The sequence below is a fragment of the Primulina huaijiensis genome, chromosome 6 (assembly GCF_012295235.1).
Source record: "Primulina huaijiensis isolate GDHJ02 chromosome 6, ASM1229523v2, whole genome shotgun sequence".
In the NCBI taxonomy this organism is placed as follows: domain Eukaryota; kingdom Viridiplantae; phylum Streptophyta; class Magnoliopsida; order Lamiales; family Gesneriaceae; genus Primulina; species Primulina huaijiensis.
The window spans coordinates 11,556,086-11,581,472 of NC_133311.1; the positions used below are offsets into that span (position 1 = coordinate 11,556,086).

The 25,387-nt window shown below is 36.7% G+C and overlaps 2 protein-coding genes across 4 annotated transcripts; both read left to right on the forward strand.

The window, feature by feature from the left end:
- Positions 1-10,504: 10,504 nt before the first annotated feature.
- LOC140978807 (uncharacterized protein At4g08330, chloroplastic-like) lies at positions 10,505-13,566 on the forward strand. Of its 3 annotated transcripts, none has more exons than XM_073444035.1 (4): positions 10,505-10,640; positions 11,923-12,226; positions 12,344-12,414; positions 13,089-13,558. In XM_073444035.1, the coding sequence occupies exons 1-3, from the start codon at positions 10,612-10,614 to the stop codon at positions 12,395-12,397; spliced, it is 387 nt and encodes a 128-aa protein (XP_073300136.1). In that variant the 5' UTR covers positions 10,505-10,611; the 3' UTR covers positions 12,398-12,414; positions 13,089-13,558. The 3 variants fall into 3 exon arrangements, with proteins under 3 accessions (XP_073300136.1, XP_073300137.1, XP_073300135.1); XM_073444036.1 differs by having other exon boundaries at positions 13,100-13,558; XM_073444034.1 differs by having other exon boundaries at positions 12,344-13,566.
- Positions 13,567-22,542: 8,976 nt separating this feature from the next.
- Positions 22,543-23,589, forward strand: LOC140979083 (uncharacterized). Its single transcript, XM_073444435.1, has one exon. It carries the CDS (start codon positions 22,543-22,545, stop codon positions 23,587-23,589), a length of 1,047 nt encoding a protein of 348 aa, XP_073300536.1.
- The last annotated feature ends 1,798 nt before the right edge of the window (positions 23,590-25,387 follow it).

Consider the following 25,387-nt stretch of genomic DNA (forward strand, 5'->3'; position numbering starts at 1 on the left):
AAACTTTTGTTAAAATATTAATTAGTATTAGAGATTATTTTAATTTATTTANGTTTTCCGATCCGACTGTCTGATTGAACGGTTAGATGTGTTTACTCGTTTTTATAATATAGGTTTGTTCAATCATCGATCCGATTATGAAAATGATGGTTTAAATATAAGATGGCTAGCTCATATACTTTAAGGCACTGTTTCAATTGGTATAATATTAATCAGTTGATAATTTATTTATTTTATATCATGTTTACTTTGTCATATTATTTATTCATCTGTTAATTTATTTATCGTACATCAATCAAATCATTAATTGTTTATATTACATCAATCAAATAATTAGATTTAAATTACAATATTACCTTTAATAAATAGAATTGTTAATACTTTTTAATTATTAAAAAGACAAAATAACAATGTATCATCTATCTCAAATTTAATCAATCAAATCAAACAAACAACTATTTTTCAATCAAATCAACTATTATATTAACTATTTTTTTATTATATTAGATTATTTACCCCAACATTAATGTCATATTTTTTTACTTTAAATGATGTCTAATAGTGAGGGTAAAGTAGGTGATAAGTCTTGGTTTTTTCTTGTTGTTACTGATTTAATCTTTAAAACTGAAAAACCGAGTGATACCCCAAGAATGGACCCATCAAGATCAAGCCCAAAATCCCGGCACATCCCTAACACAGGTAGATGGCTCATGACAGGCCCAGATATTCTCTTATAAATATCAGGTTTGAGCGTGCGGTTGATGGATTCACTATATTATTTTTCAGCAGCACCCTTAGCTGCTCTCATCTCATATCCTCAGTCTCTGACTTGAGTGTCGGAAGGGCAACGCCGAGACACCCTCCCGACCACCTTCTAACGGTCTTATTCGTGATTTTAGGCTCATGACAATTTCAAAACCTGCGTCTGGACTAGTGACACTCGCCGGAATCGGACCCTAAATTTCTCGTGAGTGTCACTTGGTGCCGTCTGTGGGAAACTTGAGTTGAGTCACTGAGATGGTAGGTCGGAGAGGGAGCAAAAGAACTAATTCAGTGTCGTCGCGTCCTCCGATGAGGCCCAAGCAGCCTCTTATTGAGGAGACGGGACGTGAACAACCTCGCCCTTAGACGAGAGCCAAACAACCTCGTCCTGAGACGAGGGCCGAACAGCTTCGTCCCGATGAGAATGTTGGGAACTTGACCCTAGAACAATTGGGTTAGTTCATCACCAAGACAGTAGACGAAGCCATAAAGAGGAACCAAGGGTCTATGTTTGCTGAAGGACAAGCCACTCGCCGGGAGCAAGATGAGAATGTTGAGGGCTATCAGAGCAGGGTTGAAGAGATGCCACCCCTCCCAAATGAGGAGAATCCAGAGATGGAGGAGATGTGGAGGGGGATAAGAATGTTGAGGCAGCAATTGGAAGACAGAGCTCCAGCGCCCAAGAAAGATAGTCCATTTTCCCTCTCCATTTTGGAGGAAGTGCTTCTCCCAAATTTTCGACAATCAAGCGTGGGAGAGTATGATGGCGTACTGACCCAGAAGAGCATTTGAGAAGGTTTGAGAACGTAGCTCTGTTGCATCAGTATTCAGATGGAGTCAAGTGTAGGGTGCTTGTGGGTACGTTGGTGAGGTCAGCCCAGCAATGGTTTAACACCTTGCAGCCCAACTCCATACGATCTTTCGAGGATTTTTTCGCTGATTTCTTGCACAGATTCGCTAGCAGCAAGAGGCACCAAATAAATTATTTAAGCATGTTCGTGATGAAGCAACAAGAAGCAGAAACTTTGCGAGAATTTATCCAGCGTTTCAACAGTGCAGCGCTGGATATACCAGCGGCGACCCCTGACATCATGATAAGTGTCTTTACCCAAGGACTGAGAGAAGGCGAATTCTTCAAACCGCCGGTCAAGAAACCTCCATTGAGCTATGATGATCTTTTAGCTCGGGCAGAAAAGTATGTGAATCTAGAAGATGCCCAACGACACAAGAGGATGGAGCAGCGAACAGGAGGAAGTAGGGTTGAGGGGCCGGAGAGAGGGGGTAAGAAGAGAGGTGTGGATGAGAGAGAAGATGATAAAGCTAGAGGTAGAGGACAATTCTCATCTCATGTTACTCTGAATATGAATCGAGACAAGGTAATGGAGATGAGGGAATCAGAAGGGAAATGGGAGAAATCGCAGAGCGTTGAGAGTTATGCTAGATTGCCTTCGCTTGATAGACAAGAGAAAAGAAGAGCATAGAGAAAAGTTGGAGAATCAGCAGAGTAATGCTTTAATGAGGCCATGAAATGCTTACCACCTTAGAAATTACTACTCTTGACTTTATTGTTAATGTATTTCGTTTCTGAATTTGTCATGCGTGATCGGTTGAAAATTAATAAAACCAAGTTCTTCTTTCAGTTCATGAATGTTGTTGTATTATGAACGTGAGAAAACTTTATTTTCCTACTAAGACATCGCCTAGTAGATGAGCAGAGGTGAGGAGATTGAAATTAAATTTTACCAACTCAGGCATCGCCTAGTAGAGGAGCAGAGGTGAGGAAATGAAATTAAATTTTTCTACTAAGGCATCGCCGAGTAGAGAAGTAGAGTAGAGTAGAGATATCATTAAATTTTCCTGCTAAGGCTTCGCTTAGCAGAGGAGCAGAGGTGGGAAGATTGAAATTAAATTTTACCTACTCAGGCATCGCCTAGTAGAGGAGCAGAGGTGAGAATATTGAAATTAAAATTTTCTACTAAGGCATCGCCTAGTAGAGGAGCAGAGTGGAGTAGAGACATCTTTAAATTTTTCTGCTAAGACTTCGCCTGGTAGTGGAGCAGAGTTGGGGAGGAGAAAAATTAAATTTTTCCTGCTAAGATATCGCCTAGCAGAGGAGTAGAGTTTGGGAGGAGAAAAATTAAATATTACTACTAAGGCATTGCCTAGCAGAGGAGCAGAGTTGGGTTGGAGAAAAATTAAATCTTTCCTGCTAAGGCTTAGCCTAGCAGAGGCACATAGTTGGGAGAAAAATTAAATTTTTCATGCTAAGGCACGGCCTAGTAGAGGAGCAGAGTAGATGAGGAAAATTCTATTTTCCTACTAAGGCATTGCCTAGCAGGGGAGCAGAGTTGAGAAGGAGAAAATTAAAGTTTTCCTACTAAGGCGTTGCCTAGTAGAGGAGCATAGTTGGGGAGAAAAATTTTATTTTCCTACTAAGACATCGCCTAGTAGATGACCAGCGTTGGGAAAGAGAAAATTAAAATTTTCCTACAAAGGCGTCGCCTTGTAGAGGAGCAGAGTTGGGGAGAAAAATTTTATTTTCCTGCTAAAGCATCGCCTAGTAGAAGAGCAGAGTTGGGAAGGAGAAAATTAAAATTTTCCTACTAAAGCATCACCTAGTAGAGGAGCAGAGTTGGGAAGGAGAAAATTAAAATTTTCTTAGTAAGGCATCGCCTAGAAGAGGAGCAGAGTTGGGGAGAAAAATTTTATTTTCCTACTAAGACATCGTCTAGCAGAGGAGTAGAGTTGGGAAGGAGAAAATTAAAATTTTCCTACTAAGACATCGCCTAGTTGAGGAGCAGAATTGGGAAGAAGACAATTAAAATTTTCCTACTAAGGCGTCGTCTAGTAGAGGAGCAGAGTTGGGAAGAAAAATTTTATTTTCCTGCTAAGACATCGCCTAGTAGAGGAGCAGAGTTGGGAAGGAGAAATTTAAAATTTTCCTACTAAAGCATCGCCTAGAAGAGGAGCAGAGTTGGGAAGGAGAAAATTAAAATTTTCTTACTAAGGCGTCGCCTAGTAGAGGAGCAGAGTTGGGGAGAAATATTTTATTTTCCTGCTAAAGCATCGCCTAGTAGAAGAGCAGAGATGGGAAGGAGAAAATTAAAATTTTCCTAGTAACGCGTTGCCTAGTAGAGGAGCAGAGTTGGAGAGAATAATTTTATTTTCCTACTAAGCCATCGTCTAGTAGAGGAGCAGAGTTGGGAAGGAGAAAATTAAAATTTTCCTACTAAGGCGTCGCCTAGTAGAGAAATAGAGTTGGGGAGAAAAATTTTATTTTCCTGCCAAGGCATCTCTTAGTAGAGGAGCAGAGTTGGGAAGGAGAAAATTAAAATTTTCCTCCTAAGGCATCGCTTAGTAGAAGAGCAAAGTTGGGAAAGAGAAAATTAAAATTTTCCTACTAAGGCGTCGCCTAGTAGATGAGCAGAGTTGAGAAGGAGAAAATTAAAATTTTCCTACTAAGACGTCGCCTAGTAGAGGAGCAGAGTGGAGTAAAGACATTTTTAAACTTTTCCTACTGAGGCATCGCCTAGTAGAGGAACAGAGTGAAAGAGAAAATTTAAATTTACCTACTTGGACTTAGCCTAGTAGAGGAGAAGAGTTGGAGAGGAGAAAAATTAAACTTTACCTACTTGGGCTGAGCCTAGTAGAGGAGTCAAGGGTAAAGAGGTGAAACCTTTTTTTTCCTTCCAAGACATCGCCTAGCAGAGGAGACTGGGATGAGGCGGTGAAACTTTTCCTGCTGAGGCATCGCCTAGCAGAGGAGTCAGAGGGTGAGGAGTTGGAAATTAAATTTTATTTCTCTGCTGAGGCATCACTTAGCAGAGGAGTCAGAGGGTGAGGAGTTGGAAATTAAATTTTATTTTTCTGCTGAGGCATCACCTAGCAGAGGAGTCACAAGGTGAGGAGGTGGAAGTTTTATTTTCTTGCTGATCCATCGCCTAGCAGATGAGTCAGAAGGTTAGGAGGTGGAAGTTTAATTTTTCTGCTCAGGCATCACCTAGCAGAGAAGTCAGAGGGTGAGTAGGTTGATGTTTGATCTTTCCTGCTAAGGCCCGGCTTAGCAGAGGAATTACGAGATGATGAGGTGAGAGTTTTGTTTTCCTGCTAAGGCATCGCCTCACAGAGGAGTTAGGGGGTGAGGAGGTTGAAGTTTTATTTTTTCTGCTAAGGACTATTTTAACAGAGGATTCAAGAGCATGGGGAAGTGAAAATTATTTTCTTTCAAAGGCTTAGTAGAAGATCTTGAAGATGGGGCGACGAGTGCATACCCTGTTAAAAAAATTTATTTGTTTTGTCGATAACGAACGATGTTTGCCGCTGCGAAAATTACGGGCGTGCTTGGGCGAGGTGCGAGGCGAGGGTGTGCTTGGGTGCGAGCGTGCGGGCGAGGGCGTTGGTGCTGGTGTTGGGCGAGGGCTGGCGAGGCAAAGTTGCTGGTGTCGGCATTGGCGAGGGCTGGCGAGGCGAGGGAGAAGGTGGTGTGGCAAGGGCTTGCGGGCTCTGGAGAAGGGCTGCGGCGAAGCTGGCGAGCTGGCGAGGGTGTGTGGGCGAGCTGGGCGAAGGTGTGTTGGCGAGCTTGCGCGGCTGTGGGCGAGGGCTTGCAGGCGGCTGAGCGAGGGTGTGAGGCGAGCTTGCGCGGATGTAGGCGAGGGCGTGCGGGCACCCGTGCGAGAGCATGCAGACGGCCGGGCGAGGGCGTGATGGGCGAGCGCGAAGCGTGGTGGGCGAGCACTCAGGACGAGGGTGTGCTAGGCGAGAACTCGGGGCGAAGCTGTGCTAGGTAGGCACTCAAGGAAGGCGCGGAGAGCACTCGAAGGGAGAGGCTGGAGAGGCATGGGCTGTTATGAGGTTCCAGGCGATGATGTGAAATGAGGCGGAGGGCGACGGGCGAATATGCTTGCGGGCGTGGGCGAGACGGAGGGAGCGAGGGCGCGGAGCTTGCGGGCGTGGGTGCAGGCAGGGGAGAAAGGTGGGGACGAGGCGAGATGAAGGCGATAGGACGAGGCTGCGTAGGCGTTTGAGGAGGGCTATGGCGGGAGGACGGGCGAGGGCTGCGCGAGGGTGTGGTTGTGAGGCGAGACTATGGCAAGGGCGTAGGCGAGGCGACGAGCGTGGGGTTGTGGTTGGCGAGTAGGGGAGCCTAACGCAGATCTGGACCTTCAAATGGGAAGGTGATTTAATTTGTTTCCAAACTTGTGGAGACTAATGAGCAACAAAGAAAAAATGCACAACTCACGTCTTGTAAATCGAAGACAATACAATTAATCAAACTCGAACCTACGATTCAGTTCGACTTGGGAGGGGGAGACTGGTGATACCCAAAAAATGAACCCATCAAGATCAAGCCCAAACTCCCGGCACATCCCTAACACAGGTAGAGGGCCCATGACAGGCCCAGATATTCTGTTATAAATATCAGGTTTGAGCGTGCGGTTGATGGATTCACTATATTATTTTTCAGCAGCACCCTTAGCTGCTCTCACCTCATATCCTCAGTCTCTGACTTGAGCGTCGGAGGGGCTACGCCGAGACACCCTCCCGACCCCTTTCTAACGGTCTTATTCATGATTTCAGGCTCAGGACAATTTCAAAACCTGCGTCTGGACTAGTGACACTTGCCGGAATCGGATCCTAAATTTCCGTGAGTATCACCTAGTGTAATCCAATGTGTTTCGTTAAAAAAAATCAAGAATTTTCTATTTAATACACTAATTTCCTCGTAACTGAAAATAAACAAATTGAAATGGTATTAATAATTTTGTTTATTAAGTTCAAAAAAATCTTACGGACACGAGGAAAAAGAGAGAGTGGAAAGCTTTAGCTTGGGAAGAAGTCACCACTACCAATGTCTTTAGGGATAAATATGTCTAGTTTTATATCTATGAGAACTATATCTTTTCTCAAAGAGAACAAATACATTCACTCTCACAAGCACTTCAAGTGCAATTAAAAATGAGATTTTTTCTCGAATTCTCTCTTCATAAAAATTAGTACACCTGCCCCAAGTGTGTAATTACTTTATATGACAATTATTATGTTAAATAATTTTTTATTTAATTTTTTTGCCACATTAATTACATATATGAGTAAATATTTGTCAAATAAAAATAAAACAAAAAATATGTCTATGGTTGATCTAAGTAAACCTGATTATATCTACAGCTAGACCTGACCAATGGTCGTGGTAAACGGGCCGGCTAATCGGGTCAACGGGTTTGACTCATAACCGTGATCAGAAACGCCCTAAGGTAGTTCGGTTATGGTTTACGGGTGTAAAACTCGTCGACCAGTCGGGTTGGACGGGTTTGGCTTGGCGAGTCAGTTAATTTTTTTATATTTTAAATTAAAGGTCAAGTTCAGTTGATCAAATGACCGTTGAAGATCTACGGTTACAATTATGTGACCACACAACGGTCTTTTTATTAAAAAAAATCGTTTGAAATCAACTGTCACGATTGTGGCTGTTGATCGATGATGTGGTCGTTGTGCAATGGTCGACCAGCCGGGTAGGCCTAGACCGACGGGTAGATCATTGCACAATTTGTTTATTTTTTTGTCTGAAATTTTTTCTATAAATACCCTTCACCTTCTTTATATTTTTCACACAATTTTCTCTCAATCTCAAATTCTCAATTGTTTCTTGAGTATCAAAATATTAAGTCTCAATTATTTGTTTATTGTCATTTTTTGATTTAATTTCATAATTACTTCGATTCATATTTATACAAATAGCCGGATACGGATCAAGTCGTAAGGGTGGCAAAGGAAAGGGAAAGGGCATCATGCCACCCAAGTTTGAGCATCGCGAGTTTCCTTATTCGTGAAATTGATCAATCTTGTCCATGTTTACAATAAAAATTAATATATTTGACATAAAAAGTAATACTTTTTCGTGGATGACCCATATAGAATATCTGTTTCACAAAATTAACCCATGAGACCGTCTCACAGGAGTTTTGTGTTAACCATATATATTATTTTTTTATCCTTTGAAAAAAATTCAATTTTAAATTAAATTATACATAAATAAAATGGCAATCTTAGATTTTAATATCGTGTGATGCGGAGAATTTCTTCTTAAATTATTGTTTTAACTGAGTCATATAACTTCTTAATAATTAATAATTTATGAAAATTTAAAACTTTATTTATTTTGTTTGATGAAATATAATATAATAATCATAAAAACTCTTGTGACATCATTTCACGTGTCAACTTAATGATATAGATCCCAATATGATCCAACCCATGAAATTATTAATTTTAATGTCTAAAGTATTATTTTTCGTCACAAAAATATCATTTTTTGNATTGCAAGTAAATTCATGATAATTCGTATGTTGAGCCAATTGGTATGAGGTCAATTGGAGTGGCTAGATAAGACATAGAGGTGTAACTTTTATGTTTTGAGTTTTGTTTAAATCATTGTGGAAGACAAGCCAAAAGAGCCCCGAAGTGTGTCGCGCGTATCGTCGTTCCTATAATGACATATGTTGGGAGAATGAGCATAACTTTTTTCTCAGACATTCAACTGACATGAGGCCAATTTGAGATGCAAGCCAAGACATAGATCTACAACTTTCATGTTTACCACTTTTTCAAATTATGTCGGGAAGAGGCGTTTCGGAGGCGATCTTTGAGGCGGCTGTGCGCAGAGCGGCGCCCGAGCGGTAATTTATGACCGCCCGAGCGCCACCGATTCTGTAAATTTTGTACCGGACAGTATGGTCCGCGCCCGAGCGGTAATTTATGACCGCCCGAGCGCCAGCTCAGTACAAAAGCGTGTTTTGGGTGAATTAAGGCATAAAACAGATTGAAACTCTCATTTTCTTCATTTCCCTTCTCTTCTTTTTCTCTCCTCCAACGTTTCCAAGTAGGGTTCTTCATTTTCTTCTTATCCTTTCTTTCAATCAAGCAATGAATCTTCAATCCGGAGTTGGAACTTCATCTTTTTAGAAAAAGGGGCAAAGGTAAGTGGTTTTTCTTCTTGTTCTTGAGTTATTGAAGATGGTGGAGTTAGGGGATGATAAGTGTGATAGATGTATTGTGATAAATGGTCATTTAATGTTATTATTTGGGTGTTGATGGTTAGTTTTTGGGTTTATTATTGTAGGATCACCATCAAGGTTTAAGAAACCAAGTGCTACAAGTGTTGTAAGTGGAATTTCATTTCTTGTGCTCACATGATAATATATGTATGGTGTTTCAATGGTTTTAATGTGCTATTCCCTTCACTTGATTCATGTTATGTATTATTACACTTTGTTGTATATTATAGAGGCATTTTATGTCTCAACCATGTCAAAGGGAATACAAGAGAAAAGATAGTATTCAAAGTGTTTGATTTAATGTCCAAGAGAGAGTTTAAATGCTTTATTGGATTGATAGATACATAGTCAGAGATTGCATGCAATAAGTTGATCAACGACCATAGGCTTATATCCCTCATAGTTATCGATTCATATCGATGGGATAGAGGCACAGAGACAGAGATACTATATAGATATCAATCCAACAGATAAAAGAGAAATACCATCGTTATTGTTATTCATTCTATGATATTCGTGTTTCAGAGTTGATGGTATTTAATGTTTTCAAAGCCACGTTTTACAGAGTATGGTATATGTACATTGCTATGTAAGAGTTCCACTTGCTGAGTTTCATACTCATTTCAGTTATTCATGTGATGCAGATAAGAGTGACGGGCCGGGACGTTGATTGGAGCCGGGGTCATTGCATAAGAGAGGGAAGGAAGAAGACTATTTTGCAAGTATTTTGACATGATCACAAAAATGATGTTTTGTATTTTGTTACCTCATTTGATTGATCATGTATTAACTTTTGTTTATATATTGTAATGTATTTTAAATCCTTCCTTCCTTCAAAGAAAATTTTAAATTCTGCTGCTATTTTATTGAAATCGGGTCAGAGGTGTTACACATACTCATAATAATTAATCATAAAAACTCCTATGAGACGGTCTCATGAGTCAATTTTGTGAAACAGATATTCTATATGAGCCGAGCCACCCACGAAAAAATATTACTTTTTATGTCAAATATATTACTTTTTATTGTAAATATGGATATGATTGATGCGTCTTACGAATAAAGATCCGTGAGACCGTCCTAGGAAAGACCTACTCATAATTAATTTACTTTTGAGAGTAATAAGAAGATAAATTTTAATAAAATCAATGAATATGACAACATAAAAAGAGAAACAAAACATATTTCGGGACAAATAATAAATCAAAAATAAAATCAATGTAAATATTTTTCGGAAATGAAATCTAAAAAATTAGGAAAAAAAACTCAACCACGTTTATTTTTTTTGTAGAGTTTTATGTTTGATTTTTTTAGAAACACAAGATTTAATTTAATTAAATTAATTTAAATATATGAGTTTTTCATATATTTTGATGCTATTTATCGATAAAATATTATAATATTCGAGTTTTATTTCATAAAAAATCGAGAGTAGGTCTCTTGTGAGACAGTCTCACGAATCTTTATCTGTGAGACGAGTCAACTCTACCGATATTCACAATAAAAAATAATACTCTTAGCATAAAAAGTAATACTTTTTCATGGATGACCCAAATAAGAGACCCGTCTCACAAAATACGATCCGTAAAACCGTTTCACACAAATTTTTTGCCAAAAATCAAATTATAATGGAAAAATTAAATGTGGCTCGAACGAGTATATGAAAAGCCAAAACAAGTTCAAATCCTGACGGCTCTTCTGAAGTGTCTGACTAATTCAAAAAGCTCTTTCATTCGAACTCAACTACTCCAAACATTACATCCATCAAATTCTTGCACTGAAAATTGATCTCTCCGCAATGTCGCAAGCGGAAGAAGTCTCCTACAGGTCATTTCCGTTCCAACTTTTCAATACCCATCTTCGTTTTGCGATATTCTTGTTTAAAAATTTCTGGGTCTGTTTGATTTGTGTGAATGCAATTCTGGGACATCTGTTTTGATGCTTGTTTCCTGTTGAAATTATGCGATTTTGTTTGGAATTGTTCATCATGAGATTTTATGTATTGTGGGCTTTCATTTGTTGTCGATTTATGGTCGTGGGCTTTGAGAAAATATATATATCTCTTTGCTTTTTTTATTCTTCTCCTTTGTCTTACTTTATCTGTGTGATTTGATTCTGAGACTTTTATTTCCTAGTTGGGTCGCAAATTATTGGTCTGCCTATGAAATGCCCGATGCTATAATGGGAATTATGACTTGGAATCTGGTCAATTGTGACTCATTTATTCCAGCATTCTTGATCAAGAATGCGCCATTGAACAGGATTTTAGGTAGAAGTAAAGAGAATCTATGCATAATTTGATGGTGAAAGTAATAAGAATTATAATCTAATGATTAAAATACCGTAAAAATAACAAATTAATAAGTAAATAAAGGTAACCGATCTTCACGAAAAGAATTGATTTTGTTTTGAATACTTAGGAACATATCAAATACTTAGTTCTTCGGGGGAGGGAGGGGGCGAGTTGAAATTCTCAATCAATCACGCTATGTGAATCATGGTATATTCTAGATAAATTATATGTGGATTAAAATAATGTTAAACGTATAGCTGATGTATTGATTGCAAAGTGTGAGGTTGACCAGGATTGTTGGTCCCAATCCTTCATAGAAATGCATAAAGTTAATGGTTATTGTTTTCATGGTATCCAAGTTATTGAAATCCAATAATAAATAACACCTCGTGTTGATATTGATTTAACTATGACCATCACGTGGCACGTTCAGTGTGTCCTACTGTGTGTTTTCTTGTTTCTTATAATTCGTAGTCTTACTTCTTTCTACTTAACCCAATCAATAAACTTTGGAAGAAAAAATACTCGAAAACTGGAAAGGACAAAAGATCATTGAGTTGGACTATATATATATGGAAAACATTTCTAGAGAAAAACTTAATCCATTTTGGATTTTTGGTCCTTCACCATTCTTTTTCCTTCCTTTCTTTCGGTCGAGGGTGTGGGGTTATAAGGATTTTACCATCAATTTTCTTGACAGCTTTACTAATTACAGATATAAAAATTTTCCCTTTTTAATAAAGCGTATTTACATGCACGTGTGATTAGCATTTAACTTCCATTGAAATGTTTATTTCTTTTTCACGACCTTTTCAGTTGTGGAGCTTGTGGATATCCCCTCAACCTGACGTCATCCAATCGTGCAACTTCTAGCATATCCTCCAAATACAGGAAATCAATCAACAAAGGTTTTGTCTCCTTTCTTTCCATTGATGTCAGCCGATTTACTCAAGTTGATGAAGTGAACTGTCTTCCAATATGTTGGGGTCATTACCGTTCAAAAACCAAATTTCTTTGTCGTAAATGTGGAGTTCTCATTGGTTATGGATACTGTGACTCAACTGCACTTTGTGGTCTTGAATCCCCTACTTCTTCTAGTGCATCTTACAAGAAAATCATGGTAAAGATTCGAGCTTTACAACCTTCGGAAGACCTCTAGTCCATCGATACGAAGATTGGCATGGTACTTTTATCTACAATAATTTCCCGACTCCATGATCTATGCTGCAACGTGCAGATATTTGTACCTAAATGGTGGTTTTGGAATAGCCATGGACTTCCATTTTTGTAAGGTTGTCCTTCTTTAAGGTAATTAGCGATGACCATCTTGCAATATAATGACTCCTATTTTCTGTTGAGTTCTTACTGTTTTTGAGATTACTGTTGTCTTTTGTTTGGCTTTAGATTGACATGAATACGACAATGCAGTATACAATAATCAATTTTTTTTGTTATTGTGATATTTATCTCCAACTGCGTGTTAAAAGTCATTTGTCTGCATAATTTTTTTCCTGTTTCTAGTCAATGTAATTTTGGAACTCGATTGTCCGGCTTAATGTAAACGTGTTTCTAAGTAAGAACATCATAATAGCTTAATTAGTTAGTGATTATGAATCCTTGGAATTTTTAGACGTCAACTTGTTCGTCCTATCTTTTATAGCCTTGGGGGATAAAATACAGTTAGTCTTTGCTATCTTGTGATTTTTTGACCATGCGATGTTTTTAAACCAGTTCATTTTCTTGGTTTCGTAATATTGCTCATCACTTCAAATTAATTTTACATCCTTATGTGTGTTGGTATTTATCAAATCCCTTAAAGTATGAATCATATCTGTCGCGTATCTACTCATTTTTTGTCATCCAATCTTGTTTGCTGAATCGGGAATTTGTTCGATTGTTGGATGATTTTTACTTATCATGCATTACATTATGCTGCACAATGTTCTGATTTCAATTTTTTTCATTTGCAATGGTGACAATAGTTTATTTGAAGGTCATTTGTAGCAGAAATTACGGCAGCACGGGTTCAGATCAGAAGAATAAGATATTGGTTCCACAGTTGAGTTTTATACTTTTAGAGCCTTATCAGCGATACGAACGGCTTCTTGAATTTCCGCGGTCGAAGATTTCAAATACAGGATATGTATATGGATGGAGGGGTGATCATACAAAGGAGTATTCATGTGGTCACAGTCACTCCAAAAGGTTAAATCTTGAAAGCACCTGCTATATTTTCTCCTGTTTTTAATAGTTTTTCTTGAAGATCACAATGAAAAGACATGACGTCGAACCTTTTTTGCTAATATTACCAGCGGTACGACTTACTATGTATACACACAACTGTATAAAGTAGCCTTTGGGAAACATAGTTTGCTCTGATTCAACAAAGCATCTCATTTATCTACGACGTTTTATTTGGTTTATGCCTTTATGGTCAACTTTTAATTTTGAGAAAAAACCTTCCCTAGATTCTAAAATACTTCACGTTCAATAATCAATTAAGTAAGTCAGATTCGACTCCACAAATATAAAGAAGGTTCAGATTAAGTATGAAGTATCTGTATGTATTTTTTTTTATTGGATCTCTGACTTAAAACCTGTGATGTCTGCATGGATTAGTTTTATTGATGTAGAGAATTGTTGGAAAATGTATTGATTTTAGCAATCAAATTTGACTGAAATAACAAGTGGGTAATTTTAGCCAATTTGAGAAGTAATTTGGATAAATAGGAAATTTTTTTTTTGTTAATGACCTGATTGATACATATGATTGGATTCCGTTCAATTTATTGTGTAATTTAATCAAAATATTTATTATTCTCTTTATCACAAAAAATAACTTATTTATATTTATTTTAAAATTAAATAACGAGAAAATTGGTTTTAAATCCCCAAACTCAAACTCAACTTTATCCTAACTCTCTACACCTCAAAAACTTTGCTCAAACTTCCTAGAAAGTTTAAAGTTGACAAAAATACCTTTACATATTTAATGATTGATTTTCTGGATCGAAAATGGTATCAGAGCCTAGGTAAAATTATTTCAAACATAAAAAATTGTTATTATCAAGTAATTAAATGTTTGAGGAGTTTCTCAATTTACATGAATCTGAACCCATGTTCAAGATTAATTATTTATACTATTTATTCCAGAACTCTGGAATACTTGAAACAGGAAGATCTAACCAAGGTTAGATATCAAGAAGGAACTTAACAGAGTTCTAAGATAAATTTATGATTCAAAATAACAGGTTCTTAGAAATAGTACCAGATTTATCTAAACTATCTGGAGATCTTAGAGAAATTCAAAATACGGTACAAAACTATGACAATATGATGTACTAGGTACCACAGAATGTGGAGAAAATCCTTGAAAATCAAGAAGAAATTCTTGGAATATTAAAAGATATTCGAACAAGAATTCAGAACCTAGAACAACAACCAAATTCTAGTAAAAGGACTTCAGAAGGAAAGTTACCACCATCATTTGGTACTGAACCCTTATTACATCAAAGAGGGAAGGCCAAACTGATGCCAAAACCTTTAACTGAAGAAGAAAAGATGATCAATCTATTCAAAACAGTCTCAGAAAAGAAATTAATCTGATGACAACTTTAGAAATGATTGGTCTAGAGGATCTAAAAGAACTTGCAGAATCTTTTGCAAATCTCAAAGTTGTAGATCTGAAGATGAACACGAATAGAGGTGAACAACCTACCATAACTTGGTCATCTTCGCAAGAACCACCGAGAGAAAGTGTGGGATCTCAAAATATAAATATGAGAGAACCCCAATCAGACTTTTACACTGGTGGAGAAGCACACCCAGCGAGAACAAGGTCAAGGAAGAATCAAATTCCTTTGCACCAAACACTCTATGGGAAGTCTGTTTTAGAATCAATACATCCTTATGGGGTTATGCTTAACCTAGATGCATTAGATTTCAAAAACAGAGAAGATCTCATAGATGATTGGACATCCGCTATGAGAATCGCAGCAGGAAGACTTGATCTCAAGAGAGAAGAATTCATTAAACTTCTGGAAATGAGTCTTATGAGATCACTGAAAATTTCTTGGTACATGACTTCTGTAGAAACCAAAGAATCAGTCCTAGCCGGAGAATCTATTAGCGAGATAGCCAGAAGAATGGCCACCCTTTTTAAAGCACAGTTTATAGGGGTAGACTATTTTAACAGTTAAGATACAGAAAAGAAAAAAAATATACTCAAACTCTGTATAATATTAAATTACATGATATATGTTTAGTGGATGAATACATTATGTTATTCACTAAATATAGATGGAATTCAGGAGTCGAAGAAGATATAGAAATGCAGCTCTTCTTCGCTAAGATGTCAAGTCCCTGGATAGAAATGCTAATAAGGGAATATATCCTTGGCAATCCAGACACTCTGGCACGAAGTGCCTCTTTCCTTAAAGGAAAATTGTCAGAATGGTGTCATTTGACAGCATTACAAAAGAATTACAAACGTCTAAGGGATATCAACAAACGTACTCCTTTGTGTTGTAAGGAAAATGATCTTCCAATGATTATTAGAAGTAAACCACAAAAGCATAAGATGAAAAGTTTTAGGACTCATCCTTATGCTAGAAGTGGAAGAATTCAATAATATTGGGTCTTGTAGAGCCCAATAGGAAATAATTATTCAACTAGTGGGCTTGAGTAAAATCAAGTAAAGTTTAAATGGTCTCAAATGGGTTTGAGATATTTAAATAAAAGGTACATGGGCTTTGTAATTGTTACAAGCCCAAATAATTTGCATGCTTGGGAGGTGAAAGGTTGGAGACAAATTTTTCGATAAACAAGGCATGACATGCACATGCTACTTTTCACTTTTTCATACACCAAGAAAATTTCGTCCTTCTCTCCTTTCCTCACTTTGGCCGAAATTTTTCATCCCTTTTGTCTCAAAATTTTCTTCTTCAACTGTTGAGGAAAGAAAATACTTCTTAAAAAAAATCCTCTTATTTTTCTAGTGCAAAATAAGAGAGGTTCTAGCTTGTTGGTGGTGTGATTAATTTTTGAGCAAGAGTGCTCAAAAGAACCTTGTAGATTGTGTCTACCATTCAAGAGCTTAGTTGTATATCAACTAAGTTGAAGCCATCAATCTTAAGAGATTGATAGGTAATTTCTTTAAAACACCCTATGTATGACATTTTGTGTTTATTGTATTTGTTACACAACTTGTAGTGGTGTTCGGTTTTCTTGTTGAAAAATAATTTTTGAAACTTCCGTTGCGCAACCGGCACCGTAACCGATCCCTTTTCAAGAAGTAGCAAGGACTATGTCCTGGATTCATATCGGAGCAATCCAGATCATGATAAATCTTACTTTCAAAGAAGGAATAGATTCACCCATTGATTTTGCTGCTTATATTGATTCAGGTGCTGGAATCTATACAGCAAACGAGGAATTTTTCCAAATAATTTGGAAGAAGAATTACCAAAGATTGCTGAAAGTTATTTCTCCAGAAGAATCTTAATATTATGCAAATGGATTAAGATGACTGAAATTGTCATCGGAGGTGCTGGACAAACACCTTGGTATAAGGTAAAAACACCACCGATTTATTTTCATGATACATGAGCTGACATTTTGCCAGGAAATAATTTCCTACAAATGTTCAAGTCTATACACAAGAAAATGAGACTAGAAAATTAGTGTTCACAAAACCTTATGATCACAAAATCATAGTCCAGAGACTAAGACATGCATTTTACAGAAAATTTCCAATCCAGTTTCGCAGCAAGCGTGGTGATGAAGGAAAACTTCTGAACCCAAAAATGAAAGATTCTAGACGGTTTGGAGAAAAAATGCTCCAACTAAGAGCAGATAAAGAACTCCAACCAGAATAAATAGAATGCCTTAAGATAGCTTTACATAAGAATGAGGTAGAGTTTGAATATAAGGTATTCTTAGAAGATGTCAAGAGAAGGATAAAAGAAAATTACAATGAAGATCCCTTGACATGGTGGGATAAAAATCAACTCAAAACTTGCCTTAAAATTAAGGAAGGCAAAGAATATGAATTTGTCCGGTGCAAGCCTATCCCAATGAATATAATTGATTAAAGGGATATGCATATTATAATAAAAGAACATTTGGACCTTGATTTAATAAAAGCAGGAATTTCACCATACAGCAGTCCAAGATTTCTTGTAAGAAATCATGGGGAAATAAAAAGGAACAAACCCAGATTACTTATTAATTACCAAGAAATTAATAAGATTCTGGAGTTTGATGGGTATTTTATACCTAGTAGAGAACATCTAATCAGTTGCATACGCAATGCAAAGATATTCTTTAAGTTTTATTGTAAGTCTGATTTTTATCAGATTCGGATGCAGTAAGAAAGCAAGAAATTCACAGATTTCTCCACACCACAAGGACACTATATCTGAGAGGTATTACCAATGAGATTGACTAATTCACCACAGATATTTCAGAGAAAAATGGATAATCTATTTAAAAGTTATTTCAAATTTATGTTTGTCTATATTGACGATGTGTTGATCGCATCTAAAAATATGGAAGAACATATTAAGCATCTAGAGATTTTCTCTGATGTTTGTAAAAAGGAAGGACTGATTCTATCAGAAAAGAAAGCATTCATTGCCACAAGAAAGATTGAATTCCTCGGAATAGAAATCAATGAGTCTGGAATAATTTTGCAAGATCATATAGTAGAAAAGGTAAAAAATTTTCCAAACGAGTTAAAAGAAAAGAAAAAACTTCAAAGTTTTCTGGGAATTGTTAATTTTGCTGGGATGTTTTTAAAAAAACCTAGCAAAATACAGGAAAATATTCAGTCCATTATTGAAAAAAGATGCTAAATTTATATGGACAAAAGAACAAATGCATGGACTTAGTCAAATAAAGGAGATTTGTAAAAATCTTCCGAAAATGGCTATTCTTCAAAATGAAGATGATCTGGTATTGTATACCGATGTCAGTGATCATTGGTAGGTAGCAGTTTTAACAAAGCTCACTATAGAAGGAGAACAACCATTCAGATATTGCAGTGGACTATTCCCAGATGCAGAAGCCATAAGATGACATATCAACGAAAAAGAATTCTATGCAATAAAGAGGGCTTTCGAAAAATGTCCATTATTTTTACTCACAAAGAAATTCATTTTAAAAGTTGATAATACACATGTAAAAGCTTTTTTAAGGAATAGAATTGAGTCTAAACCTGAGAAGGCCAAATTATTAAGATGGCAAGCATTATGTCAGAATTACATTTTTGATATTGTGATAATTAAATCTCATGAAAATATTCTTGCAGATTTTTTAACAAGAGATGAACATCGTTGATATCGATGTCATCATCAAGATGAAGAGGCATTTAAGGAAACACCTTGAAATGCTTCAAAACGAGTTTAACAAGCTGGTCTTAAACGCAGAAGTTGCAGGAAGACTACAACAAGCCGATAAGAGAATTATCTCTGATCGAATTACAGGATGTTTACAGGCTTATACTCAGTTGTGGTCTGTAATGCAAAGGCCTATCCTCCAAGGCATTGAGAAGCCATTGGTTTCCCAAATGGAGAGATTTCGAGTACATGACTCTATATCTGGAGCAGTGGATTCAAATACCCCTAGCACAAGTGTTAAGTCGGGATCATCTCCAGATGAGTCGGCTGAAACAAAAATTGAGACTCCAGATCCTTATCTCGAGTCCTCAAATAAACCCTTCACCTCGGGGATTGAAGAGAAAAAGATCAACCTTAGACCTAATACTGACAAGGGTAAATCTAAGGTTGGTACTAATGAATCTACAATTTCTCTATTACAGGTGTACCAACAAAATTGGGAGAAATTAAAAACAAGAGCATGCATCAACCCAGCCACAATCAGGGTTGATGTTTCAGGAAAATATCCTAGGATATGGATGAAACCAAATTCATATTCAAAAGAAGTCAAAGCTTGGTATGAATTCGGGGCTCTTGCCTCAGTTTATACCATATCACCCAGCTTTCCAGAAATTTAAGAATTACCTAAATGGATTCAGGATGCTGTTCATGAAACTTGGGCAAATAAAGACTATTTGTTCAGAGGAGATATTCTGGAGTTATATTTTTTCAGTACAGCCCCAGAACCAACAGGAAAAGGCTCACACGAAGGCTTTCATTTCATCAAGTTAAGGAGGTCAGATACAAATGTTTAGAAATTTCAAAGAACCTCCGTCAGAAGAAACACCACTTGTTGCTTCAATAAATGAAGATGACATTTCCACCAGAAGAGTATGGCGTCTATGGGTCATTCTTACTGAGATGGACAAAGTCAAGTTTCCGTTTAAGTTTTATCATAATTCTTTAAATGGATCATTCCTATTAAATACCATGACAGGAAAAACAACAACTTTTGCAGAAAATTTATTCGGAAAGAAAAGAAATCTTCTATGGAATAGCAAGCTGTCGTGGAGTAAAAAAACTCGTCGGAAATTCTGTAATATGGCTCATGTGGGAAGATGGTCGGAACTAATTTGTACAGAATGCCCAAATCAAAAGAAGCCAGAATTTGGAAAGGGCTTCAAACCTCGGTCAGACAGGAAGCATTTTGCAGAGACATGACCAAGTGGTGAAGGACCACAATCATGTTTTTCTCGGGGACATCAAAAGTTTAAGATTTCTCGACAAAAATAAGTAGACATTTGAACCTAATCACCTTTCCTTGGGGATAACAAAAGTAAAAGATTCCCCGACAAGAGATAGTGAGCATGTGAATAACCCACTAGATGAACAGGAAAACTAGGACTCAACTTCACCTATAAATAACGAACAAATGGGAACCAGTAAAAATACACAAGAAAAAATCGAAACCTAAAGAAAATGTATTTCACATATCTAAAGGTTTCTAAAAGACGCATCAAGGCAATAAGAAGAGAGCTGAAAAATTTCAAAGATTTCCACAAAAGCTGAAGGAATCAGGAAATGAAATATCAGCTGATATCATACAAACGCATATCTACTGGTCATGCCAGAAGATAAAAGCAAATGAACAAACCATTTCTAGATTAATGATCTGGAAGAAGACAAATCAAGAAAAGTGGAGGGACCATTCAATCACCCACTCAACCACTCACCAGATAGTGCCAACCACAGCTGTAAGGCATCAAATTATAACAAGAATTTGAAGTCCGAAATACAAATCCGCTAAGGGCTTCTATAAATAAGAAGGCAAAAGGAAGATGAAAGCATCACTCAACCTCTTCGTTTTTCTTCAAAATAATTTGTAATATTTCCTATTTCAAGTTTATGTGTGCTGTAAGTTCAGCTACTATTAGTAGTTAAACAAGTTTATCCTCATCTACAGGAGGTTACTATGTAATAATATTTAGTATGTTTGAATAAAAGAATCTAGGCTTTTGCCCCTCTCATGTATTAGTTTCAAAATTGAATTGCTTTATTATACACACTGAGGTAGGAAACAAAAAAAGGTTGTACTAAGTGCTGTTGAAGAAATCTACGTCAGGAACCATCTGTTGCGACTGTGTGGTTAGGCTGTGAGGAGCAGTCTGTAAAACCAGTGGATATAACCCGACGGCACTCTGGTCAAAGAGATAAACTATTTAATTTATTATACGGAAGCATGATGGGCCTTTAAAAAAAATCGATCATTTGAGTATGGTATATAGGCTAGAAACCTTGTGTAGATGTATGTTTTGGGACTATATGCCTTTAAGAACAGGCTCGATAGATATAACAATGCCAAATACTAAAATCAAATAATTTAAGAATGTTTTTGAAAATTTTAGAAAAATGGAGAGTTTAAAGAAAGAAACAAGGGGATGGAAAGTGAGGAGAAAGTTGAGTTTGGAAAATGGGAGTGATCACAAATTTTCCTTTAAATAACTACATTGATAAATAAAAAAAATTAAAATATGTATTTTTATTTAATACAACTTTTATTCGTAGATACTTTACAAATTTCATTATGTATTTTTGAAAAATATTATAATTTTTATAAAAAATAAATATTTTTAATTTCTCAGGTGGGATGCCCTAGAATATTGTGGAAAAAAGTTGAGTTTTGAAGGTTAAGGTGCAGTCTAGAGAAATGTTAAAATTTGGAGAAAGATCTAGATAATTTTATGGCTCATTTGTTGTGTACAAGACAAATGTAGGGAGTTTTGATAACCATTAATATATAGAATAGTGTAGAACATTCTAGAGATTTGATCTTCTCAACTATTCACTAGAAAGATGTAGACAATATAATAAAAAAGTCAAATTCAATTCATAAAAAAAGTAGGCTTAAAAAGAGAGTTTAAAAAAAAGGTCTTTCGTCCAATTTTTTCTGTTTGTAATTGTGTATGTAGAGGGTAGAAGAAGCTGTTGGTCCCACGTGCAGCAACTTGAGATAATAATATATGAAAATAAAGAATAAAATGTACACCGAGATTTAGTAGAAAACCCCTAAAAATTATTAGGGTAAAAACCACAGGCAAGATGAAAAGAATTCCACTATAATATGTTACAATGTACAACCACTCATTGTGTTTCCAAAGAGAATACACACTCTCTTAGTATAAGAGAACAAGCACCTCACAAATATTATAGAACTAAGCACTCAAATGCTATAGGATGAGAAAAAACTCGAAGAATGAATAATTTCATAATGAAAGAGAGAGCTCTATTTATAGAGCCACTTGTCCGTGTGAAGACGCGTTTTATACACATCTTTCATCTTCTGTCTGAATTATTAGTCAAATATATCAATCCACGTTTTATAAACGTTTTTTCCACCAACCCTAATAAATATAGTCTGCCACCTATTGCCGACAGAAACGGGTGAGAGAGAGAATGATTGTGCATGAGAAGGAATGAATGTCTTAACTATTTTTTTTTTTTAGTTTTCGTTTTTATGAGAACACCTCCAATGGGAGGTTCATGACATGAGGTTTATAAAAATAAACCTTACCAAACAAAAAACCTTGCATTGAGAATTGTAGGTTCAAGGTTTATAAGATTAACAGGGTCCATGATTTTAAACCATGTTTATTGTGTGAGTCCCACCACAATATAAAAAGTTGTGCCAATTTTTTGTTTTTTTATTATTTCTTTAGTTTGATATATGGTCACACAAACTCATATAATTGTTCATTCCTTTTTGCATGCATTTCGATTCTATTTTTTTTTGCATAATTTTTTTTATTTTATTCAAAAAATAATAAAAATAATAATTATTCCATTTTTGGCTATAAATAGGCATAGTCTCATTCTCTACCCAACACTATCATTTTTCTTTCAATTTACACCATTACATTTTCTTTTTTGCTATCCACAGATGGATAAAAATTACCATCAATATTGGATGAATTTGTTGGGTTCTTCCAACTCACAAGATAATTAATCTTCGGACAATCCAAATATTCGCCCTCATAATTTTCAATATTCCCCAAATTTACCAATGAATCTGAATAATAGCCAGGGAGCTCCGGTTTTAATGTACCCACCGGAATTTTTTCAATATCCTTTCACGCCACCACCTCCTTATGGAATTCCTCCTCCTATAGCAACGGGTTTTGGTTCAGACGAATCAAGAAGGACTAGTACAGAGGGAACTGGCACAGAGAAAGAATCCATGACGCCTACTTCTGTACCCAGATCTCATTTGCCACCACATTCATCGCCATTTGGACTCGAGAATATTATCATTGATAAGGACATAGATTCAGGCAATGAGGACCATGCACTACAACCAAAAAAGGTTTCTTGGTCACTCGGAGAAGAAAAGGTCCTTGCAATGTCATGGGTCTGTATTAGCACTGATCCTAAAATTGGTAATTCTCAGATGATGGAACAAATGTGGGCTAGGATCGCAGTGGAGTACAACAAAAATCGACCTGCCAAAACTATTGAGACACGATGGCAACCACTGAAATCACATTTCTACTATATGCAAAAAATGACGTCGTTGTTTAATGGAATATACAATAAAGTTCATAGTCAATGGGGAAGTGGCAACGATGCTGATATACTTGTAAAGGCGCATGAAGAGTGGATGACTGAGCCAAAGAACAAAAACAAACCGTTCAAGTATGAGCATGTGTGGAGGATTCTTGCAGAGTGCCAGAAGTTTGCTCTACAATCAATCGATCATCGCGGAATGAAGAAGAAAAAAACTTCTGCTTCAGGAGAATACACGTCCTCTTCAAATCCAGAGATGAGTGTTGACGAAGATAAAGAGCGAAGTTGCAGTCGACCAATTGGGCAAAAAGCGGCAAAAAGAAAGGGAAAAAACAAATTAGCAGCATATGAAGAGTTGAAAGAAAGCATTGACAAAAATATGGAGGAATTTACTGCCTACACGCAACAAAAATTGGAGGAAATCAGATCTCAAAACCGAACACGTGAATATCAAATCCTTATGACAGATACTACTGCAATGACACAAAAGCAACTTCGTATTCACGTTCATATGTGTGACAAAATTAAAAAGAAATGGGGCATTTAGAAGTTATTTAATTTTTCTTACCTTGTTTTTTACTTCTTATCTTCTTGTATTTTTTTTGTTTTTTTTATGTGGTTGTATCTTGTTGTTGTCTGTGCTTTTTATTTGTTGTTTGTGCTTTAAATTTGCTCGTGCCTTCTTGTTGTTTGTACTTTTTATTTTTAAATAATGTAATGTTATGTTCTAAATTATTGTCTGTGCTTTTTATTTGTTGTTTGTGTTTTTATCGGATTACAATCTCCTAGTTGGTTACAACTGTTGTTTGTTCAGAGAAAGCAACTCGAATCTGACATTGATTTGCCACACAATACTTTACTTTGCATAAAAAAAGGCATCCGATGCTGAAATTAATATAATATAATAATTAATGTTATTAATAATTAAAATCCCATAGCTTTTTTTATCGGATTACGATCTCCTAGTTGGTTACAACTGTTGTTTGTTCATAGAAATCAATCCGAATCTGATATTGATTTGCCACACAATACTTTACTTTTTCATAAAAAAAGGCATCCGATGCTGAAAATATAATATTTATTGATGTTGAGGACAACAATAGGTAGATATTAAAGAATAGGCTATATACTTTACTTTATCATAAAAAAAGCATCCGATGCTGAAATATATTATTTATTGATGTTGAGGACAACAATATATAGACATTAAAGAATAGTCTATATAATCAAGGGTAGACTTCACATCCTTATACCACAAAACATTGATACATTCGTATATGGAAAATATGTCCACAGATCACAACTCATTCTCTACCACCGCTAGTGATGATGACTTCTTTGAAGTGGCGATGAATGATGACAAAGATGAACAAATGATGAAAATGATACTCCAGCAACAGCATATGCTTCTCGGGGCAGCACAAAGTTCTTTTGGTGGATCGAAGAGGAGAAAATATGTGGAGCGGGACCGCGCAGCTGCACACGCTCGTCTTATGAATGATTACTTCACAGAACAACCGGTATGGAGCACCGAAGTATTTCGCCGACGTTTTCGGATGCAACGAGAGTTATTCTTGAGCATAGTCAATGCATTGGAAAGTCATGATGAATACTTTCACTGGAGAGTCGATGCAACGTCAAAAAAAGGCTTTTCACCACTTCAAAAATGCACAGTTGCAATCCGTCAACTGGCATACGGAGGCCCTGCAGATCATTATGATGAGTACTTACGGCTTGCTGAAACAACGGCCATCGATTGCTTGTTCAACTTTTGACGATGTGTGATTGAAATATTTGGTGAGCGATACCTTCGAAGGCCCAGTGCTGATGAAGAGACACGGATTCCCCGGCATGTTGGGTAGCCTTGATTGCATGCATTGGGAATGGAAAAACTGCCCGGTCGCTTGGAAAGGTCAGTTTACACGAGGTGACCATGGAGTCCCTACAATCATGCTCGAGGCGGTCGCGTCTGCAGACTTGTGGATTTGGAATGCTTTTTTTGGTGTTGCAGGATCAAATAATGATATCATCGTGCTAACCAATCACCTTTGTTCAATGATGTGCTGCAAGGAAATGCACCCGAGATAAATTTCACGGTAAATGGCACACAATATACACAAGGATACTACTTAACAGATGGAATCTATCCGGAGTGGGCAGCTTTTGTCAAGAGCTTCCCGTGCCCTCAGGACCCTAAAAGAAAGAAGTTTAAAGAAATGCAGGAGGCTGAACGAAAGGATGTCGAGCGGGCATTCGGGGTTCTACAATCTCGTTGGGCAATAATCAGAGGTCCAGGGAGATTTTGGTACAAGAATAACTTGAAATATATCATGTATACATGTATT